Source organism: Erythranthe guttata, chromosome 14, assembly GCF_056151865.1.
Source record: "Erythranthe guttata isolate IM_541 chromosome 14, IM_541, whole genome shotgun sequence".
NCBI classification, from domain to species: Eukaryota; Viridiplantae; Streptophyta; class Magnoliopsida; order Lamiales; family Phrymaceae; genus Erythranthe; species Erythranthe guttata.
Window position 1 is genome coordinate 24695065 of NC_142546.1, and position 22895 is coordinate 24717959.

A 22895-nucleotide genomic window follows, 5' to 3' on the forward strand; every position below is an offset into this window, starting at 1 on the left:
ATAGTATACGATTTTTTGTGAATTTAGCTCTGTTAAAAAATATAAAAAGAAAAAGATATGTGCAGTTCAACCCTTTTTAGCAAAAAAACGTGTGCTATAGTACACAATTTTTTGTGAATTTAGCTCTGTTAAAATATATATATATATATATATATATATATATATATATATATATATATATATGTGTGCATTTTAACGGTTTTTAGCAAAAAAACGTGTGTTATAGACTTATAGTATAGGATTTTTTGTGAATTTAGCTCTGTTAAAAATATAAAAAGAAAAAAGATATGTGCATTTCAACGCTTTTTAGCAAACAAACGTGTGCTACAGTATACGATTTTTTGTGAATTTAGCTCTGTTAAAAAATATAAAAAGAAAAAGGATATGTGCATTTCAACTCTTTTTAGCAAACAATTTAGCTCTGTTAAAAAATATAAAAAGAAAAAAGATATGTTCATTTCAACGCTTTTTAGCAAAAAAAAAAAATTGTGTGCTATAGTATACGATTTTTTGTGACTATTAAGAAATCAGCAAAATAATTTTTAGATGAATAATATTTTTTTTGACTATTTATGGATAAAGATATATCTTCTATGCATAAATTTGAGTGGTAAAAATATTAATAATGATTTGAACATTTCAGTATTTTTTAGCCAAAAAACGTGTGCTATAGTACAGCTATGGATAAACACTTGTGATTTTATAGTATAGCATTTTTTGTGATTTTGTTTTGACTATTCAAACACTAGTAAAACAATTTTTAGATTAACTATTTCTTGAATATCTATGGATAAACACTTGTATACTGTGCATATATGTACTAAAAAAATATTTTAAAAACTATGAATATTTCAGCAATTTTTAACCAAAAAACGTGTGCTATAGTACTCGATTTTAAGACACTGATACAAATAACTTACGTAAATAAGTCGAGATACTATAGAACACATTTCAGGCTGTGACAGAACAAACAAACTGAACATATATTAAAACCTAGGACTACCACCAACTTTCACATCAATTAAAATTACTATAACACAAAGTAGATCAAAGAGACATTCGAGTTATACAAAGACAAGTAATAACATCAAGAAATCACTCACTCTTGACAGCCTTCTCGCCTGCCTTGGGTGCAGCAGTTTTGTGAAACAGAATAGTTAGTTGATCAACAAACAGACGGTTCTGCAAATGTTGGAATTGCTGCCTTTTCCTCTCTGTTTCTAACTCGAATTCCTCAAAGTGGATAATCTTTTCTTCCATCTCCTTTGTCTGCAAAATAAAATATTATAATTACGAAAAACAGCATACATATATATACACAATTATATATAGCACACGTGCAAGATTGAGCACCTGAGTCGCAATTCCAGATATTGCTTTCTCCAGCTCCTCTTCTTCCTTCTCAAGCTGCAAATTTGCTTCGAGAAGAGCTTCTTCTGTCATGTTTGGGTTATTACCATTTGATGCAATATCAGATTCTGCATCGGACAGAAAAGACCATTATTTGAATCTTTGCTGATGTAAAATAACAGGAGAGCAAAATGCCCTCTCATTTTTCTTGCACCAACTCAAAGACTTGTCCTTATTGTTTAGGAATATATTTATTATGTGTGCAGCACAAACATTGTTTATGTTAGTGTCATTAATTGTTTATTGACAATAAAAATAACCTAATGAATCCATGCAAGGGCAATTTGCAACATGAATCAGATGATGGGGAAACCTTTGTTTTTGCATATTTTATAAGCAAAAAAAAAAACATTTACTAAAAGATTGAGCACTGGCAAAGTCGATGAAATACATCGGAAAGAACTAGCATAAACCCTCTTGTACTTTGAATTGTATCATGTGTTTGTCACATTTACTCTTTTCCCCTTAATGAGTTCAAAAACTAATTTTATAAAAACCGAATATCTTAATTAGATCACTGAGAAAAGAAAACGTAGAGCATTAGAACTTGTCCTCATTTACTAAAAGTAGCATAAAATGAGAATCTAATGAACCACAAAGGCAGAAGTCTACCTTTCTGTTTTATATTGACAAGATCAGACAAAGCTGTAACTGCAGCACGAGCTGCCACTTCTGCAACATCTACGCCAACCAATGTGGATAGGAAAGCAGCCTGAGGAGATGCCAATAAGATAAATCGACAGACACACTAATTGAACTTTAGTGATTTTATATATATATATATATATATATATATATATATATATATATATATATATATATATTTTTTAATTGAACTTTAGTGATTAGCATAGGCATAAATAACAGATTGAATAACACCAATTGAAAGATATAAGGCCTTTCAGTAATCAGTTGAATAACAGGTTGTTTGCAATGAAAAGGGGGAGTTAGTTTTTACCTGCGCCATAATTGGATTACTTGCATCAGCAAGTGGCGAGAGATGCATCCTTTTTGTTGGCATGGCTACATTTTGTAAACCTAACTCAGTATCAGGCTCTGCAGATTCTGGAGGACCGTCAAACTGTTCGCCAAATGGAAGCTTTACGAATCGAGCAACACATTCCTTCGCACTTCTTCCCCCAACATGTTCAGCGACTTTCTTCCAGTCATCACCATAATGCATTATACCTTCTAGAAGTTGCAACGTCTCTTTATCGGTCCAATCTGACTTTGCCTCTTCGCTAATATCAACCCGCTTAAAATCCGTCGAACTCAAACCCAACCTGTAATTACCCCGGACATAGCACCTCGCACAAAGTGTCATATCGTGCTGCTCAGATAAAAAAACAGCAGTTTATCTATCAAGATTCGAGTTTCTAAAAGTACCAAAGCTTGATTTAAAAAATAAAGAGATCGGTATGAAGTGATTTAGAGAATTATTAAAACAAAAGGCATGTCTGTAGGTATATATTGAGAACACAATTATTGGGCATATAAGTCTCCGAAGAAACATATGATCGACCCAAGCTAAGCTCGACTATTTTTACGAAATAATTGCAGATCAACAAAATTATCAAGGGGGAGGAATAGAGAATTACCTTATCAGACGCGAAACAAGCAATGGTACAAGGGACCTTGCAACCACTGCAAACCCTCTTCTTCTGTGCTGAATCAGCGGCCCCGCCGCCAGAAGCAGCAGCAACGTCGCTGCCGTGAGCGGCGGCGGCAGCAGCAGCGGACTTGGTCTCCTTCTCCTCCCATTTCAGCTGAGGCTTGGTAGTAGAACCGGCGTAATTGATCAAACCCCATGTCTCAAGGAACTCAAAAACCCTGCGAATAGACCCCACATCACCGATTGTTGTCTTCCGCACCTCGGTGAAAGTGATTTTCCGATTAGGATTTTCTCGGAAGCGCCGTATGATGGCATTCCGGTAGTATTTGTAAACCCTAGGGTTCTTCGAGGACGACTTCCCATCAAAGAACTCCGGCACGAACTTGGCCTCGCATTCATGAATGCCGCTCCACGAAAACCACCCTAGAAGGAGTGAAAAGCAGCACCAAAAAAACCAGGATCAATTAAAACACAAAACTTTTCAAATATTGCTAAATTATGATATGTAAAAATGGGCGTACGTGAATAGCTGGGGATGTGAATAACGTCTGCGTCGGGCTCGGGAGGTCGCGGAGTGATAGTTGCCGGAGGGGTCGTGGGGACGGTGGGGGAAGGAGGAGGAAGGACGACGGTGGGAACGGTGGCGGGATTAGTGGAGGAGGGTTCAGAGGAGGGTTTGGAAAGAGGGGTAAACTCAGTAGCCATTACTTTGTTAGTTAGAGAGCATTAAAATTAAAATTAAAATTAAAAACCACTGCACCGGTTCACCAGTTGTACAACTTCTGATGCAGAGGGTATAACACTATTCGTTCGATCCGGTAATACTTACGTCATGTGCGACGTGTTTGGGAACGCGATCCGCAAAATCTCAAAATTTTGGTCTACTGGTCTTCAACAGATCAAATTGCGTTTTATATTTAAAAATAAATAAAATAAAAGGGGAAATTACAACCAACCCCCTGAGGTTTGGTCAATTTACGAAAAAACCCATCTTGTTTGGATAATTATATCTAACCCCATCAACTATGATTTTTTCTTACACCTCCACCCTTATGGTGTCAAATTCAACATAATCATCTAGATTTCGTGGAATGTGCTCTAGTTTGTACTCGTTTTGTGTAAAAATACAGTTTTTTATGCACCACAATCTGATATATACAAGTTGAAAAACATATTATGATCATCTTGCTTCAAAATGTGAAGTCCGAATGGGGTAAAGTGGGTACAAAAGTAATATTCCATATACTCTTGAAGATTTCACTAAATTTAAAATCACAAGGGTGGACGTGTAAGAAGGTTTATAATTGAGAAGTAGTTGTAATTACCCAAACAGAATCGTAATTTAACCATACTTCAGGTGGTTGTAATTTACCCTAGAATAAAAATATGAATGCGGGTGAATTAATATTAATATTAATATTAATATTTTATTAGTTTAGTCTTTATTAATATTAAATATTTATTGTGTTGTTATTTTGGTATTTTGTATACAGCTTGTCTACATACTTTTCAAGTCATTTATGTACAAAAAATCAGATAAAATCATCCATCGATACACACAAAGAAACATATAAAGAAAAGCATCACATTTGAATCGAGAGAGAGAGAGACGAGAGAGATTTGTGACAATGAGCTTCGTTCGTTCATATTTTGAAGCGAGGCTCTTAAAAATTAAGAATCTCCGATTTTTTACAAGCGGTGAAGAAAAAAATAAAACCCTAAAAATATGCTGTTATGCACAAAGAAAGATGCTGGACCTGACTTGTCTAAATACACAATGCAATGCAAGGATGCAACACAACGACAGAGACCGACTACAAAGGTGTATATACACACCCGAGATGCTGACTGGACTAACTGTAAAAGAATCATATCTTGATTCCACCGAAATTTCAAAAAAAAAAAAAAAGGTCGGTTTTTTTTTTCTTTTTTTACACGACGGGTTCATTATTTCACAGATTGGGAGCCGGAAACCAATTCCAGTCGCAATCGACACTCTACCAGTCATATCCACAAGGCTGGCAGAATACAACAAGAGTTATAGGTACAGCAAGAGTTATAAAAGGATGTGTGCAATACGCACTTTCCACTTCCTCTCTCCACCATCAGGAGCGATTCGGACATTTGACTTTCTCTGGTGAGCAAGACACTTTGTAAGACCTGCCATTTGTCATCAACAAAATACGATCATCAATTAAATATATATCATATATGTATGTATATGTTTGCTCTTCAAAATCCCGATCTCCACGTTTCCAGTTTCAACCATTTCTAATTCAATTATAGTTAAGAAACAGAAAGAAAGTGGACTTCCCACCACCCCCTAAAAGTTAGTGCCAAAAAAAAAACCTATTTAAGATACCTCTAGAATGCAAAACGAATAATTTGCAAGGCTAGATTTGAAGCCCGCCAATCAAGTGGCAGTACTGCTGTTCTTAGTCCTGCTGCAATCTAACGGAACCTGACAATTTGTATATAGTAACATAATAACTACAATGGCAATAAAGATAATATTATACCAGATTAACATGTCAAAAAAAAGAAACAAACTTACCTAGATTAAAACCCTCACCCAGCATTTTGGTCAGAACCGCTACCAGGCATGAATTGAGAAGAATGCGCAGACATTATAAATTGTTGCTGTTGTGGAATATGTGTTGCGACACCTGATACAAACCAAGACGCAACTAATTATATCAATATAATAGAGATACATAATAATGCTGTGACAGAGCAACCGAAGACCTTTCTTTACCGGTTGGATATGGAACTGGAATAGTTGGAACAGAAGCTGTTGTCATTGCATTGACAGTGGGCCCACCAAATTGCACTATCTGATGACCTGGCATTGCGTATCCAGGCACTGCAGTGTAGTTATGATTTGCTGGAACAGCCTGGCTCAACTGACTGTAAGGATACATTGTTGTGTTGAGTGATCCAGGCACACCATATATAGGAACGTATTGTTGACTTCCGTATGGATTGTAAACACCCTACAAATAAAACAACTGCAAACTGTTGATATTTGTCACAGTGACACCAATTCAATAATAAGTTTCTCGATGATGAACCTGAGAATACGCATATTCTGGACTGTATGAAGCGTACCTGCATTAATGAAAGGATTAGACAGTCGGTATGTGGATAACTATTAATATAGTTACAGTACTTGACAAAAAAACTCATTTAAATGATCTAGAATATGTCATAAATATGAATATTTTACGAATAACCAAGACCATTTGCCTTCAATTGTATGATGGAATCTTCAATACAGGCTACAATCTATTTCATAACTCCGGAGGTTGATTAAATGCATAGCAGAGAGAAAGTAAGAACGGAGCATCATTCTCTTTCAACAAACCAAATATGACCCCTTATTCCAGAATCCTATAAATGCCGGAGAACAATACAATTTCTTAAGGGAAATAATGGCTGCCTAGCTAGCCCCACTCAAGCCTCGAAGGATATCTGAATTTAACTTAAAATAGACAAACATAATAACTTTCTTTTCGCAACACAAGCATATGTGGCAACTGGAATCATCAAGAATCACAACTATAATGCCAAAGAAGATACACGACCAACAGATAGATCTTGTCCAATCACAAATAGGTTGAAACTCCAAACATAACTTTTCTTAAAGTCTTAGTTCGTTGATAACACGTTGTGATTGACGAACCTAAATTTAAATGCAAGTCCCTAATGATTTCTGAACCAAGATCTATAATACACTCCTCCAATTCCAACATAGTAAAACAATGATACAATTCACGATAAATGCCAGGGTGTGGATATCGATGCACAAGAACCAATTTAAAATCAATACAAAAAAAATGTCAAGACACTATACAAATAACAAAAATCTGAAGAAGCAAACACCACATAAATGTTATATGATAGAAGTAGCTCACCCATATGGAGAATACATCAAGCCTTGTTGATATCCATAAGTAACGGGTTGCTGCTGGTACCCATAATTTCCAACATAAGCAGCACCCCTACCAGCTTGTACGCCTCCAATGTAAGGTGATGGAGACCTAAGGCGTCCTATGATATATAAAAAGACAGTTTGAGTTTCAACATAGAAAATCAATGTACATAAATGGCAAATTTCCTAAATTTTACTGAAGTCAAACCACCAAACACTGTCTAAGACGGGCTCGTTCTATATCAGCAAATAGTTTCTAAATTTTGTACGAAGGCTATAAATCATCACAGAATGAGTTTTCTTGTCCAAAATATACATTAAGAAGCTAATATCGCAGACTGAAAAAACAGACATAAATGAGCAAGATCCTAATAAGATCTTTCCTATTAATAACATACATTTGAATCAGGAATTGACAATATTCTTATTCAAGAACACCCTGATTAATACATAACAAAATGTTTGTTTCAAAACCACCAATTCAATAGCATAAATCCCATTGATATTTGAGTTATCATATACTTACAATAGTTACATTAAAACATTCAAATAAAATTGAAGTCGAAACTGAACAAGAAGACTGTGGAAGATTCTAATCCTCCAGAATATTTAACAATGAAAGAACAAGGTAAATTACCGAAAGGAACCACTGGACGAGGTCTGCCCAGTGAAGCCAAATTACAATTTGCTCGCCTCCCATCAATAATTGGAGTTGGGTCAGCACAAGCTCTCCTAGCTGATTCGGGATCCCGGAAAGTCACCTAAACACTCCATAGAAACACCATTTCGGTACCCAAATCATTCAACTAACCACACATTCTAACTCCAGGCACAAGAAATCACAAAATTCCAACTGACATTCATACTTATAAACATGACACTAGATATGCACGCAAAATTCTCATTTATTTTGCTAAGTAAACATTACTAAGTTAGTCTTCTATTATCTAACATCAGAATGCAGAATGCAGAATCAGCAACAGGACAAACTTTATAAGTGCTTAAAAAAGACGAGAAACCAAACATAAAATGACAATTCCAATCAAGAAATTAAGAGCTCACAAAACCGTATCCTTTGGATCGGCCAGTATTCTTATCAGTGATGACCACAGCTTCAAGGATATCCCCAAATTGCTCGAAATATCGTCTCATGGTCTCACTCTGAGTCTCCCAAGCCAAACCTCCCACGAAAACCTTAGTGAAAGTGGTATCTCCAAACGGAGAATTCATATACTGGAATCCACCGGGGCCCGAACCTGAGCTTGGACCAGGTATTTGCTGCTGCTGTTGCTGCTGCTGCTGATAAGCCATAACCGCTCACTTCAACTAAATTCAACTAAAAAGAAAGCAGTGGGAAGATAGCTCCCAAATAATAAAAAAGAGGGCTTAACTAAACAATCACAGAAGGGGGATCGGCGATTTAGTTTATACTGAAGTCGATCCAATGGAGATGCAGTACCATATTAACAGGAAACCCTTATAAAAACCCTAACTGCGGCTGAAAGTGAATAAAAATTCATTTTTTTTCTTCAATTATTTACTGTGAAATATATATATAAAAATTATATACACAAACGGCGAATTTGAATTCGTATTTGCAAGATAGGTATACGAAGAAGAAGAGATCGGAAAACACGAAGATCGAGAGAACAGAAACAGAAACCAGAAGGGCGAGAAAAAAAATATCAAAAAGAGAGAGAGGGAGGAAATGAAAACCCTAATTTTGAGGAGGGCAACGAAGGGAATAGAAGCAACAGTAGCGGGTCAAAAAAGAGAGGGGTGGGGGCTGGATCAGCTGTACAGGAGAGCAGAGAAAGGGTACGTATGGACTATGATTGGTGGTGGGTGGTGGGTGGTGGGTGGTGGGGAAAAGCCGAAAAAGGTTAAATCATCAACGGAATTTCAAACCCCTGTTTCTCCTCCCCCAAAAGAACAATTTCACAATCATCATCAACCAAAAAAAGAAAAAAAAAAAGGAAAACAGTAAATTAATTTAGGGCTTAATTGAAGATGGGGAAAAGGGGGGTTTTGGGTTTGAAATTCTGATCGGGGAGAGGGTGGTGGTGGCGGAGAGAGATGATCTGGAACAGCGTTGTCATTATTTTTTTTCTTTTAATTTCTTTTCTTTTTTGTTTAATTATTATTTTCTTCGTTTGTTTTTCGATTTAACAGATGGAATAATAATTAATAAAATTGGGAAAAAAGAAAGAAGAAATGAAATTGAGGGATATAGACTAAGACAGGTGCTTACGGATTTCCAAACATAGAAGAAATATACAGCTTGGAAGGGGCAGTTTTGTCATTTGTGGGCCATGTTCTTTCTTCCTCCCACCATCACCACCCTCTACTATGTGTTTCTTTTTACATTATTTTTTTGGCATTTGTTTTTTTCTTTTCTTTTGTCACTCTGGATTGGGTTTTATTTTAATTAGGTAGTTTTTTTCACATTTAATTTACATACAATTAACTCTCAAAAAAAAAATTTACATACAATTAAACTCATATACATGTGGATATGTAAATTATTTATGGATTTATACACAATTATGCTATTACATAACTCGGTAAAATTTATCGAGTGCAGTACAGGTACAGTACAAATTGTGTCTCTGCAATTTGAGGAAACTCTCTAACAAAAGTTAGTTAGGGTCTTTAGTGTGTCGATGAAAATTCTTAAATGGTGTTTGTAAGAGCTTATTAAAATAGTAGAAGTTAATGATTGTGGATATAATTTGAAATAATCACTTATTTTTATAAATTATGGTGCTTGTAATGGCATTAAAACTCAACTTTGAGTAATTAATTTGCAATTTAACGTGTTTGCAAAACTCAATTAATTTTAAACAATTCGAAAATCGTAGACAATTTGAGAAATATACAATAGTAACAACTTGAAATACTTTATTATAAATAAATATTCTCTAATTGATATAGGATTAGAGTTTTCTTTGGCTTAATAAAAAAGCCCATCACAAATGGATCCGTTTGGATATAGACACCGCAAATTGCAATACAAAAACTATCATGTGATAAAAAATAATTAATTGGTTTATATTAATTAGACAAGTGTGATAAAAAAAAAATGGTTGGTTCATTTGATGCCACACCTCGTAAAAAACATCAGATAATTATTTTTCGTTGATCTGCATATAATTACAGACATTTATTTGTATGTGTAATTAATTTTGAATGTGGCTAGGGTCTTTGGGGTGAATCTGCATGGTCCCATACACGTGTCTGGTCCACTAATTATATCATGCACCCAGATTTTCCCAATTTTCAGTGGGACCTTTTCGATATGCTGTCTCTCTCTCTCTCTCTCTCTCCTCTTACACACTTTCTCTCTCTTCTTTTTTTTTTCTTTTTCTTTTTATTTTTTAATTTCTTTATGTGGACTACTTCCAATATTAATTTCCTTCCCTATATCTTCTTAGGTGGGCAGGGCAGGGCAGCCCGTAGCCCATCGTGGGCTGTTTGGGTTGTTGGTCCACCTACGGCCCATAACACCACCTTCTCCTCCTCCTTTTTTCCCTCGTTTTTTTTTAAATATTTTTTATTACATAATTAATTTATTATTTGTTAGAGCAACTCCAATGCAAAACATCAAAATTGAAATATCAAATATTCATTTGATAATTAAGATAATATTTTAATATTCATTTGCAATTCATCTACTCCAATCATTGTTATCAAAATTAATAATCAATTGGAAGTTTTTTACTGATTTTATTTGTAATTGCCACGTGTCATTTTGTGATTGGATGTTTAGGTGGTTAATTTTTTGATAACTCAATTTCCAGGATATATTTTTACTTATGAAGAGGTAGATTATCAAAATACTTACCCATTTTGATACTACCATTGGAGTAGAAATTTTTAATTTTGGGATATCAAAAAGGTAGTTTATGGGTTTGATAATCCATTTGATACTCCCATTGAAGTTGCTCTTAATGGTAGCTAATTGTTAGTTATTTTATTTTATTACGTAATTAATTTATTATTTGTTAATGATAGCTAATTGTTAGTTATTATTTGCATTTATTGTCTTATTAAATTAAATTTTTATATTCCATAATTTTTTTTATTTGTTAATTATTTATTTGTTTAAAAATTTAGTTGAATATTCATACTTAGTAGTTACTCCCTCCGTCCGTAATATGTCACTGTAAATATATATTTTTTTTTCCATTATATCCTTATTAAAACCTCAACATTGTCTTTGCATTAGTAAGGGTTTGGTCTAACAATATTTATTCTCCTAAAACCGTGACACATTTTTTTTAATACTTAAGACTCGTGCAAAGATGAAACACGACAATTCCAACTTAGAGTCCTCGTCGTGATTAGTACTTGATATAAATATTAAATAGTGATAACTATGTTTAACAATAGTATTAATAATTAGATTTCGTACCCACTCATGTGGCCATTTGCCGATTATTTACCCAATTAAGTTCATATTTAAAAGTTACATTTAATTCATCTTTAAAATGCAATTATCATTTATTTTTATTTTTTTTTAATTTATTTGTTTGTTTGGAAACATAGGAAACTGTTGGGAGTGGATATTTGGGATGACCATAACAAAAATAAAATTCCTAACGGTTTTGTTAAAGCACCATTGGCATTGATCAGAGTCCAAACCAATACTCCTACTCAATTTTCCATGCAAATAAACTCTATTTTTCTATTTAAACAAATCGAAATTTTCAACTGAAAAAACAAATAATAATTATAAATTTTAAAGAATATTTTATTTAATTTCCAACTGACATCTAAGGATGATGGGATTATCTTAAACAGGGTTAGTGGGGTTCAACTAACGATGAGTTACTGTCCTAAACAAAGGTTAGTGGGGGCAGGTAGCTGTGTTAGTCTTCAATTTTCTAATTATTTTTTTTAAACAAACATTTTTGAAGCAAGCTGTTTTATAATTGCCAACTCTTTTATATAAATAACAAGCAAGAAAATAAAATTAATTGGGTGTTTAGGTGAGCTTATAAGCTGCCAAATGGAGCTTATAAGCTCTTTTTTAAGTGTTTGATAATTTCAAAAATAAAAATAAAAAAATTCAAAGAATAAACGGATAGCAAATAAGATTTTTTTTAAAATCACATCTACTTCATATTTTTATTTTATAAGTTATTAAAATAAATAAAAATAACTTAAAGACATATTATCTAAACACTTTAAAAATTCATTCTGAAAATAAGACGTAACAAGTTATCAATTCTTAAAACAGTTTATTAAAAATTTAAGAGCTGATCAGATGTTTAAAATAAATTTAGCCAAACGAGCCCTAAGAGGTGTAGAAAATAAAATAAACTCACTAATGCATAAACTCACTAATTTTCAAATAGTATGTAGATATTGTTTGTTATTTTATAATTTTATTTTCATATCATATTTTTACAAAAAATCGAACCTGGAGGTCCATCCCAGGTGTGTTTGTTTCAGACAATATATACATGCAGATATATACATATTACTATTGTCATTATTTTTATTATTATAATTGAATTGCTGTAAACAATAAATAATATTTATTTTGTTCACTTGTAAAATTGTAGTAATAAACCCATGTAATATATAATAATTAATAAAATGCGTGTCTGGTGCCAGGATCCCCTTAACACGTGCACAACAAAACTCCCCACGTGCTTATGCTTTGGTCTGATCCGTATATCCTACATTGACACGTCATTATGCGTTTCATATACATATACTATACTTCGATTAATTAATTAAATTGATTGATTGATGAAACTCATATACAGTGTTTTAATTAGAATAGGCTATTATGATAATGAAATTAATTAATTGTGAAAATATCAAATAACATGCATTCATTATACAAAGGAAAATTGCTAATTTCACAGCAAATAAGTGGAGAAATTAAATTCATATACCAAAAATAATTGAAAACCGAGCCCACAAGTTTTTAAACTGCGATTCTACTACCGCAAAAAGTCGATGTTTTAAAAATTGGACCAGACTGGTTATTGGGTTAAGGTTGGACTGGTCCGATCGGAATTCAACCAAGTTTTTTTTCATTTTTATTTTATTTTACAATTATTTATACTCAAATTTTATTAAATAAAACAAACTTTCTTTTACACACATTTATTAATTACTCTTCTTCAATTGAAAAGTAAATAAAACATGCCTTTCTTTAACACACAACATATAACACACTCAATCACTTCAAATATTATACAAATTAAATCCAAAATAATATGCTTCCACTTTTAATTTTTTTCTTATTTTGATTTTTTTTTTCTTCAACTAGGCAGTACATCAACGTTATTTTTTTCATTTTTTTTAAGTAACAAAAGGCACAATTTTGCGGAAACAAAAAACCCCTTATTTTCAGTCCCGTTCCAATTTTACCGTTCAACCGGCCAAACATGACCGATGAAGACAACGATTCACGGTTTAACAGATTCAACCGACCGGTCCTATCTAGGTGTAAAAACATTGCTAAAAGTCCTACACAAAAAAGAAAAAAAAAAGTCAATGTTTGTAATAAATAGCTCACATTTAAAATAAAAACTATTTACCAAATACACATTTTTTAAACAATTCAAAATTTTAAATAATACACATTCTTTTTATCAAAAAAAAAAAAAAAAGAAAAAAAGAAAAAAGAAAAAGAGAGAAAAAAAAACGTTTGGTCATTGGTGTAATACTGAAAAAACCAAGGGACTAATAAGAAAAAAACAAAAAGCAAGAAACGCCAGCACATCCACTCTCCTCCACTATAAAGAAACGACCTCCGAAACCATCGCTCCTCCGCCACCGCCGCCTCCTCCAATAACACTCATTTTTTTTTAGTATATAATTTTCCTCCCTTATTTTTCCCTCTCTCCGCCTCTCAATTTTTTTTCCCTCAATATGGACATTCGCCGGAGGCCGCCCAAGCCATCACTCCGCCCGCAGGTTCCTCCTCCGCCGCCTTCCTCCTCCCCCAAAGCCTCCGACGCCCTCCCCCTCCCACTCTATCTAACCAACGGCGTTTTCTTCACCCTCTTCTTCTCCGTCGCCTACTTCCTCCTCCACCGGTGGCGCGACAAGATCCGCAACTCCGTCCCCCTCCACGTTCTCACCCTCTCCGAACTCGCCGCCATCATCACCCTCATCTCCTCCTTCATCTACCTCCTCGGATTCTTCGGCATCGACTTCGTCCAGTCCTTCATTTCCAAATCCGATTCCGACGACGATTCCCCCCAGCACCAGCGTTTCATCATCGAGGAGGATCGCAACATTCACTGCTCCATGCCGACTCCGGCGATTTCGAAGCCAATTCCCATGGACCTCCCCCAGGACGACGAAGAACTCGTCAATCGCGTCGTCTCCGGCGAAATCCCGTCCTATTCTCTCGAATCGAAGCTCGGCGACTGCTTCAAGGCGGCCAAAATTCGGCGTGAGGCGGTGCAGCGGCAGACCGGCAGGTCCGTTGAGGGATTGCCGTTGGAAGGATTCGATTACGACTCCATTTTAGGGCAATGCTGCGAGATGCCTGTAGGGTATGTACAGATTCCTGTTGGGATAGCGGGCCCGTTGTTGTTGAACGGCTGCGAATATTCGGTGCCTATGGCCACAACTGAAGGTTGTTTGGTGGCGAGCACCAACAGGGGCTGTAAGGCAATCTACGCTTCTGGAGGCGCCACCTGTGTGCTCCTCCGCGATGGAATGACCAGAGCTCCGGTGGTTAGGTTTTCGTCGGCAAAGAGGGCGTCGGAGTTGAAGTTCTTCTTAGAGGATCGTCTCAATTTCGATACCTTATCCGTCGTTTTCAACAAGTAAGCTTCTTCTTCTTCTTTTTATCGAATTACTGCGAATTCAATTGACTAATGTAACAGATCAACTTCTCGAGAATATTCCATTATCTAATCTGCAAAGCCTAGTTATCCTCTTATAGTTTGATGTGATTGAGCAGTGCTAATATTCGCATCTATTAACAATAATCGTATGAACTGGTTTCCTGGTCGATGATCGAATTTATCCCTATCACGACCGTTTCTTAGTTTCGTTGGAGTAGTTTATTTGCAGATTGGAATAGATTGTCAAATTTTTATAAATTAGTTAATGTATTCGTTCATTGGTCTCGAATCTCAATCGAACACAGTATCGACAACACGACGCGTTTTTTAATCCTACGATTTCGTTTACAGGTCGAGTAGATTCGCTAGACTCCAAGGTATTCAATGTGCTATTGCAGGTAAGAATCTATACGTAAGATTTAGCTGCAGCACAGGCGATGCCATGGGTATGAACATGGTCTCTAAAGGCGTCCAAAATGTCCTCGATTTCCTCCAAAGCGATTTCCCCGATATGGATGTTATTGGCATTTCCGGTTAGTTCAATTACCGTCCAAAGATTAATTAAATCAAGCCCAAATTTTCATCGTGTTTTAATCAGTCGTATCGTTATTATTTGATGCAGGAAATTTTTGTTCGGACAAGAAACCATCAGCGGTCAATTGGATCGAAGGCCGAGGAAAATCGGTTGTCTGTGAGGCAATTATAACAGGAGAGATAGTGACAAAGGTTTTGAAAACCACAGTGCCTGCCCTCGTGGAGCTCAACATGCTAAAGAATCTCACCGGATCCGCCATCGCCGGAGCTCTTGGCGGCTTCAACGCACACGCCGCCAATATAGTGTCTGCAGTTTTCATAGCCACCGGTCAAGATCCAGCTCAAAACATCGAAAGCTCTCACTGCATAACCATGATGGAAGCTGTTAACAACGGCAAAGATCTCCACGTTTCCGTCACTATGCCCTCCATCGAGGTAATTTAAAAAAAAAATCATTAACACAATTCTTTATTAATTTAAGTTATATAAAATTACTAATTTCACGCGTCCCGTTTATTTAGGTCGGGACAGTTGGAGGTGGGACACAATTGGCTTCGCAATCGGCTTGTTTGAACTTGCTCGGTGTAAAGGGTGCGAGTAAAGAGTCACCGGGTTCGAATTCTCAGCTATTGGCCACCGTTGTGGCAGGTTCGGTTTTGGCGGGAGAGCTTTCTCTTATGTCGGCAATTGCAGCGGGTCAGCTCGTAAAAAGTCATATGAAATATAATCGTTCGAGCCGGGACATCACCAAGATTTGTTCCTAGGGTTAGAGAAGAGGCACTTGAGATTTTTTAGGACCAAAGCATGTGAGGCTCTGTGCTGGAAAGTTTTATAAAAGCATATATATATATATATATATATATATATATATATATATATATATATATATATGCATGTGGAGTTTGATGAAATGTGTGGTGGCTAACATTTCTGAATGTAGAAGATGGAAACATGATGTAGAGCCCTCCTCGTGTGATTGTTTGTACTTTGTGCTATGGTGGTGGTGGTTTTTTTTTTTTTTTTTGGGAGTAATTTTTCTTGATTTATTCTTTTGTGATTTTAGGTGGTGGGAATTTTGTCTGTAGTTATTTATTGTAATGTTATTAATTCACAGTGGTGTGTCTGTTTAAAAAGTGTTTGTTGTAATCTGACGACTTTTGTCTGATTTCATTAGTTGTGTACAGCTTGTTTTAACTTTTAATGCAATTTGTTCTAGTTTGGTTCAACGTGTTATGAATTATAATTACGATAATTAGTGTTATTTTTTATTTTTTTTTGTATTGAGACGTAAATTACACCAAGCTAACATTGTATGACAATTTCGATATAGGGATTGTTGATTAAAAAAATTCGAATCTGAATCGACAGTACATGTGAAGCATGATGGATGTTGGTGGCTTGATTTGAGTTTCTGGCAAAAAAATATTTATTTGTTTATTGGATATTTTATTAATGAATAAATATTCCATTTGATTAAAAAAAAAAAAAAGATATTTGTATAATTAACATAAATCATAAATGTAATGGACGGACTGACTTATGCAAGTATGCATTGTCTATTCATTCACAAGTGGACCACTAACATGTTTCTCTTGTTCTATTCATTGGACTTTATTTTTCTCTTGTCTATAAATCCGTACGATGAGTATTCCATTTCTATAAGGTTCAACCCCACCTTAGGGGGGGCTCACAAATTACACCCTTTTGTCCTAATAAATTGTGTATAATGTATATTGACGAATATGCCCTGATAGTTTGGTATTGAATTACAACTTTTTTGAGAAGTAGAAATCGAACCCCATCCTAGAAATTGCCAGTCCGATATACATAATTCTAAATTTTCTCGTTTGTTTAAAGAAGAACGACACACGATGAGGATGGGGAGTTGAGTTGGAGCCCCTACCTATTTTATAGATTGAAAAACAATGAGTACGTAATGGATTTAATGCAATATGCTACAACTCGAAAAATGGCTAAAAATAGCAACTGCCAAAAAATATAAACTTGTCGAAATAGAATAACACATGTAAAACATGCAGCTCAAACAAAAGATAGTATAGAGGAATGAGAATGATCATAGAATATCTGTGAAAACCAAGAGAGTCCGTTCATCCCACCACAATAGCCGGTACTACTTATAGTTCCACCTAAAATGGGCGAAACAAGTATAGAGGCCGCAAAATATGTGGCACCATATGCAAACGAACAATTCTAAATAAACCTAAACAAAATATGACCCCCATTCCTTTCAAAACATAGAATAAACAAAAAACGTGCCAAAAATTTACCTAATTCCTTTCCCGTCGAGCAATTTTCAAGTTTTCATGGGTTCAATTTATTACAAGTCCAAGTAATATAAGGTTTGAATCCAATGAAGGCCCACCGTTTAATAGGTTGAAGAAAATGGGTGGGCTTTTCTTGAATGATGGGCTTTTTTTTCATGGGTCAAAGTTGCAAAACGTTTCTTTTTAGGTGGAAAAAAAGAAACATTCTTACATGATATTGAAGCCCACCTAATTCTCTAAAACTATTAGACAAACTGAAATTTATCAAGGTCTTGTTTGCAAAGGGTTTTCCAAAAGTTGAAGTTGGTTATATTATTTTGCGATGCATATCTCTTACACTGCAAAAATTAAAATAAAGGCTAAGATAGTGGTACCATGCCGAAATCATGATTAGGACAATAAGTAACGTGGGGTTATGGTTGGTCGAAGAATCAAAAGCCAGTCGTTTGTGCTTAAGAAAAGATTTATGTATGGCGAATCTTCTTTTTTCGCCCTTTAACCTAAAGGTTTTGCACTATTAGAAAGCGTTTAATTAGCAATTTGATTAACATTCAAGATATTATTTATAATTAAGATAACTGAATGGTTTATTATATAGATGAAAAAAGTAAGATTGTCTCAAAATACATAAGTAGTACAATCTGTCATAGTCAAACTGGTGTGTCGCCGAAAGATCCAATGAGAATTCAATGCGGTGGTACAGTGAAAAATGAGAGAGAGGGAAGATCAAGTTTTATGGTTGGGAAAGAGGCGGAATTGAAATACCTCGAATGAGTAGTTCAGATTACACATGTTAGCGTCTACGATCAAGATCAAAATATCAGAAAGGGACTCTCAAGTCACTGAGTGGGCTTTGTGCTATTTGGTCCGTCTGGGTTAGGCCTCCTCAAGTGGATATCAGGTTTATGGCTGAATTCATGATTAATTTATCCAAAATTCAATAGAAGACCGTTAGTAAATCTGATACTATTCGCATGTATTTGAGATGATACACCTAATGTAACACATCGGATGATTTTAAATCATAAATTAATATAAATTAACCATCCACTAACCACCATCTACAAACCCTATTCCCATCCCCATCAATTTATTTAACCAATTGGTTGGTTGGTCTTGTAAATACATAGGTAAATAATTTTATAATTATAAGTAGAATAGACACTTAGGTAGAGAATACAATTAAAAAAATAAATCGAAAATAAATAAATAAATAAAGGTAGTATTAGTAATATATATATTTGGATGCACAATTAAGAAGAGGTTGGGTGCATGGTTGGGCCCTTGATTAATTCCAATTGGGTAAGAAAAAATGCTTTATGTTGGTTCCTTGAACCTTCCTGTTTTAGTAATGGTTAGAGTTGGGCCCATACCCCTTCACTTCTGTCCCTCAATTTATATGCACTACGTCTCTCCTTTTCTTTTTCTAACTCTTTGTGCTTTTCAAAATAAATAATAAAAGTTTTAAAAATAAAAATAAAACAATTATGCTGTGTCAACAACAAAAGCTAACTCAACAATCAACTAATCACCATTAGTAGTGACTCGGGTTCTAACAAACGGTTAAAAATTTGATTTCGTTGCTGATACGTTTTAGATTCAACTTGTCGCACATAGTTTGTTCAGTGCAATTTACACTGTTTTGGATTAGTATACGGGAGCACATCTTACCTAATAAACATATTTGACTTATTTGGGTGTGACAATAATTATTGAATCGTCCAAAGATTAATGTGACAATAATTCATATAGTAGACAAAGTAAAGAGGGTGTGGTCTAATCAAGATTGGAAGACAACACGCACTGAAAATGAACATTTTGAATGGTTTTCTTTTTTAGAATATGATATGATGGACTTAACTGGATTTGTACTATGGCCGCATTTTATTTTATTTTTATTTTTATTAATTTTTCAAGCAAGAATAAAAGCTAACTTAATTAATAATAATAATAATAAAAAAAAGTCACTTTGTACTTCAAAAAAGTGCATAATTTGAATTTTTTTTAAATAATAATAAAAAAAGTTTGATTTGGATCGGTTATGCCCTACTTTCAACCAATGCCATCTGACTTGCATGATTTGGGCTTGAATAACTTACCCTACCACCACAAACAACACCCCAAAAACAGAAAAATAAAATTGGATTTTGACTTAGTTTATTATTGGAAAATAAATGTGAAAATTTGTTTTATGATTGATCCAATAATTAATTTAAAAATATGGGGTTGTGAATTTTTTTGAAATAGGATTATTTTAATTTAATTAGTGAAAAATGTGTGGGTGGGGAGTGTTTGGGGACAAGTTGTGGGGTAGATCCGGAAATGTGCTTCCACTTTCACCCACACCAACTCCCTTTATTGGCCGGACATTCGCCCTTGTCTACCCCTCCACCCTTTCTCTATTTTCCATTTCTGTTAAATCGGAATAAAATTGAAATTTAATTATTTGTTTTTTTAAAATCGGAATAAAATTGGACAGGTGTTTTTGAATTTTTGTAGAATGGATTAATTAGCGAATTGGGGGATGAGTAATTTGTTTAATTATATATTTAATGGGGGTAGCTGACTAATGATGTTATGGAAGATGATAGGTATTAAATGTTGACCAAGTTCCGATGTCCCGACACCCTCCACGTGGTTCTTTTTTTGCCAGCCTGTCACTTTGACCTTTGACCTTTTATCCAACCCTCAAGTGGGTGTGTGTATGTATGAATATTGAATACCACTCCATATTAATATTCCAGCAATGTTTTATTTATTTATTTATTTATCTATCTCTTTTATGCACATGTAGAAGAATATGATATTTAATATTTTATTTTTTATTTTTTTTGTAATTTGGTACTACTATTTTATATGTTCTTGGTCAGGGATTATTTATCTGTTTTAAAATAAGTAAAATGAATTAAAGTAATCTAAATAAAGATACAAAACTATCACACGTGTCATTGATATTCTACACACACATTCAGCTTTAATTTTACATTAAAAGTTGAGTTTGTTCTTCGGCGTTCTGTCGCTTCTTTTAAATACATTACAGACTAATTAAATAATTAATTAAATTAATTACAGAACTAATTAAGATTTGACTTAACTGATACGTACCGACGTATAATTGTGTTGATCCGTTACTTTAGTGTTCATCAGATGAACAGAGCCGAAAGAGGAAAAAGGGTAAAGTTAATTTGAAGCCAATTTTGTTGAATCTTTGTTATTATTATGCAACTTGGATTTGAAAGCATTCAACAATTTGCACACAGAGTAGGTGGAAATTTAAATATATATTTATATATATATATATAGATATATGATAGGTGTCCAATCAGTAGTTGGATTATAGTGAATAGTAATCCTCCACTCTGCTTTTTTCAAGATACTTGTTCCTCTCTCTCTACTTTCTCTCTCTATCTCTGAAACTTCATTCCATCAATCTTAGTCTTTGTCAGATAACAGTACAAAAATCCCTTGCTTTGCCCTTCAAAATATAATTTTATAAGATTTTATTTATTTATTTATTATAGTGTAGCGCCTTTTCAAATATTATAATTTCTAGAGAGAGAAAGAGATAGGAGAGAGAGAGAGAGAGAGAAAGGGTAGATGTGAAAATGGCGGGTTACGAGCAGCACGGCTCAGGTTCTTCGTCTCGCTATGTTCATCAGCTTCTTACACCAGACCTCCACTTGCAGCGTCCGCCGCCGCAGCAGCACAACCCTGCTACTACAGATCAGGAGCTTGATTCCAAGGACTCCCCGGCTGCAACCACCAGCTCCGGCGGAACCCCCAGCACCGGCCGACGACCCCGCGGCCGCCCTCCGGGTTCCAAGAACAAATCCAAGCCTCCGATAATCGTCACCAGAGACAGCCCCAATGCCCTCCGGTCACACGTTCTAGAAGTCTCCTCCGGAAACGACGTCGTCGAGAGCGTTTCCGTCTACGCGAGGCAGAGGGGCCGTGGCGTCTGCGTGCTCAGCGGCGGCGGAACGGTGGCGAATGTCACCCTCCGTCAGCCCGGTGCGCCGGCGGGTAGTGTGGTGACGCTGCACGGCCGATTCGAGATCCTGTCGCTTTCGGGGACGGTGCTTCCGCCACCGGCGCCGCCTGGCTCCGGTGGCCTGTCGATATTCCTATCTGGTGGGCAGGGGCAGGTGGTCGGAGGAAGTGTGGTGGGCCCGTTAATGGCTTCTGGAGCGGTGGTTCTGATGGCTGCTTCGTTTGCTAATGCAGTGTTTGAGCGTTTGCCTTTAGAGGAAGAAGAAGGTACAAGCGCTGCCGCTCAGCCTCAACCAGCTGCATCCCAGTCGTCTGATGTCACCGCCGGCGGCGGCGGAGGCCATGTCAGCGAGACTGCCGGAAATGGCGGCGGCGGCGGCGGCGGCTCCCTATTTAACTCAGGTAGTGGTAATACGACGCCGCCTTCAGGAAATTATCCGTTTTCAGCAGATTTGTTTTGTTTGGGAGGTGGAAATTCAGCCAGGCCACCCTTTTGATTGTTGGTTGTTAACCTTAAAAAAATCTACCTTCTGTTATTTACAGTTTTGCCATTATATTTTTGTGTGAATTAATTTCTTGGCTTTGTTATTATTATTATATTAGCATAGAAATGCAGGAAAATGTGAAGGTGTAATATTGATAGACTGGTCGCTTAGATAAAATTTAATTAATCAATCAAAGCAGCTTTTGTTAAACATGATTATTTATTATTAATTGTTTGGATTATGTATAATTTTGGGAACATTAATAAATAGATTACAAATCCAATAAAACCTCTTCTGTGTTAATTTATAATAAGACTTTGATTTTGTTTTGTTTACATTACCAGAAACAGGAATATGTTGATTGTACCTGAGAATGCTATGTTTTAATTTTATATTCATGCTTGAATTTTTAATTTATTTTAGTCACGTGAGGTGTGTATCTATTGATATTTCGCACGTGAGATTGAATAATCCAAATATAGATGGGATTGATTAGTGCTAATCTAGAAATATTGGGGTGGGGATAAAAGTCGTGGGGCACGCTTTTCAAAGTAGTGTGTAATTAATTAAGGGTGGATATTTAGCGGTTAGGGGTTGAGAAGGAAAACCATTTTTTCATGATTTTGGCATTGGGCTTATTAATAATGGTGGTCCTCTCTGCAATCTGCAATTCACAAGATTTTTTTATTTTATTTTTCTTTTTGTCTTTTCCTCTGGTTTAATGTACTTAAATGCCTTCTCTCTCAACTCCTTTTTGGAAGTGAAATCCAATTCCATTCTGAAATTTTCAGAAAATATTTAAAATTGTTGTAAATGCTTTAAATA

At 35.3% G+C, this 22895-nt stretch overlaps 4 protein-coding genes across 6 annotated transcripts; 2 read left to right on the forward strand and 2 right to left on the reverse strand.

Moving 5' to 3' along the window:
- Positions 1-831: 831 nt before the first annotated feature.
- On the reverse strand, positions 832-3925 carry SWI3B (switch subunit 3). 2 transcript variants are annotated; one of them, XM_088814468.1, is made up of 6 exons: positions 3544-3925; positions 3009-3445; positions 2369-2740; positions 2023-2122; positions 1354-1478; positions 832-1269 (listed from the first exon to the last, which is right to left on the reverse strand). In XM_088814468.1, exons 1-6 carry the CDS (start codon positions 3725-3727, stop codon positions 1096-1098), a joined length of 1392 nt encoding a protein of 463 aa, XP_088670594.1. In that variant the 5' UTR covers positions 3728-3925; the 3' UTR covers positions 832-1095. The 2 variants fall into 2 exon arrangements, with proteins under 2 accessions (XP_088670594.1, XP_088670595.1); XM_088814469.1 differs by having other exon boundaries at positions 1354-1436; positions 3544-3794.
- A 716-nt stretch (positions 3926-4641) lies between these two features.
- On the reverse strand, positions 4642-9295 carry LOC105959438 (RNA-binding (RRM/RBD/RNP motifs) family protein). 2 transcript variants are annotated; one of them, XR_016029484.1, is made up of 8 exons: positions 8016-9295; positions 7591-7714; positions 6937-7072; positions 6094-6130; positions 5778-6015; positions 5577-5688; positions 5385-5483; positions 4642-5182 (listed from the first exon to the last, which is right to left on the reverse strand). XR_016029484.1 is itself a non-coding variant. In XM_088812857.1 (7 exons), exons 1-6 carry the CDS (start codon positions 8262-8264, stop codon positions 5591-5593), a joined length of 882 nt encoding a protein of 293 aa, XP_088668983.1. In that variant the 5' UTR covers positions 8265-9184; the 3' UTR covers positions 5351-5483; positions 5577-5590. The 2 variants fall into 2 exon arrangements, 1 of the variants encoding a protein (XP_088668983.1); XM_088812857.1 differs by lacking the exon at positions 4642-5182 and having other exon boundaries at positions 5351-5483; positions 8016-9184.
- Positions 9296-13669: 4374 nt separating this feature from the next.
- Positions 13670-16536, forward strand: HMG1 (hydroxy methylglutaryl CoA reductase 1). The gene is made up of 4 exons (XM_012983542.2): positions 13670-14755; positions 15128-15309; positions 15399-15745; positions 15832-16536. The coding sequence occupies exons 1-4, from the start codon at positions 13848-13850 to the stop codon at positions 16072-16074; spliced, it is 1680 nt and encodes a 559-aa protein (XP_012838996.1). The 5' UTR covers positions 13670-13847; the 3' UTR covers positions 16075-16536.
- Positions 16537-20901: 4365 nt separating this feature from the next.
- SOB3 (Putative AT-hook DNA-binding family protein) lies at positions 20902-22280 on the forward strand. The gene has a single exon (XM_012982928.2). It carries the CDS (start codon positions 21201-21203, stop codon positions 22080-22082), a length of 882 nt encoding a protein of 293 aa, XP_012838382.2. The 5' UTR covers positions 20902-21200; the 3' UTR covers positions 22083-22280.
- Positions 22281-22895: the final 615 nt, after the last annotated feature.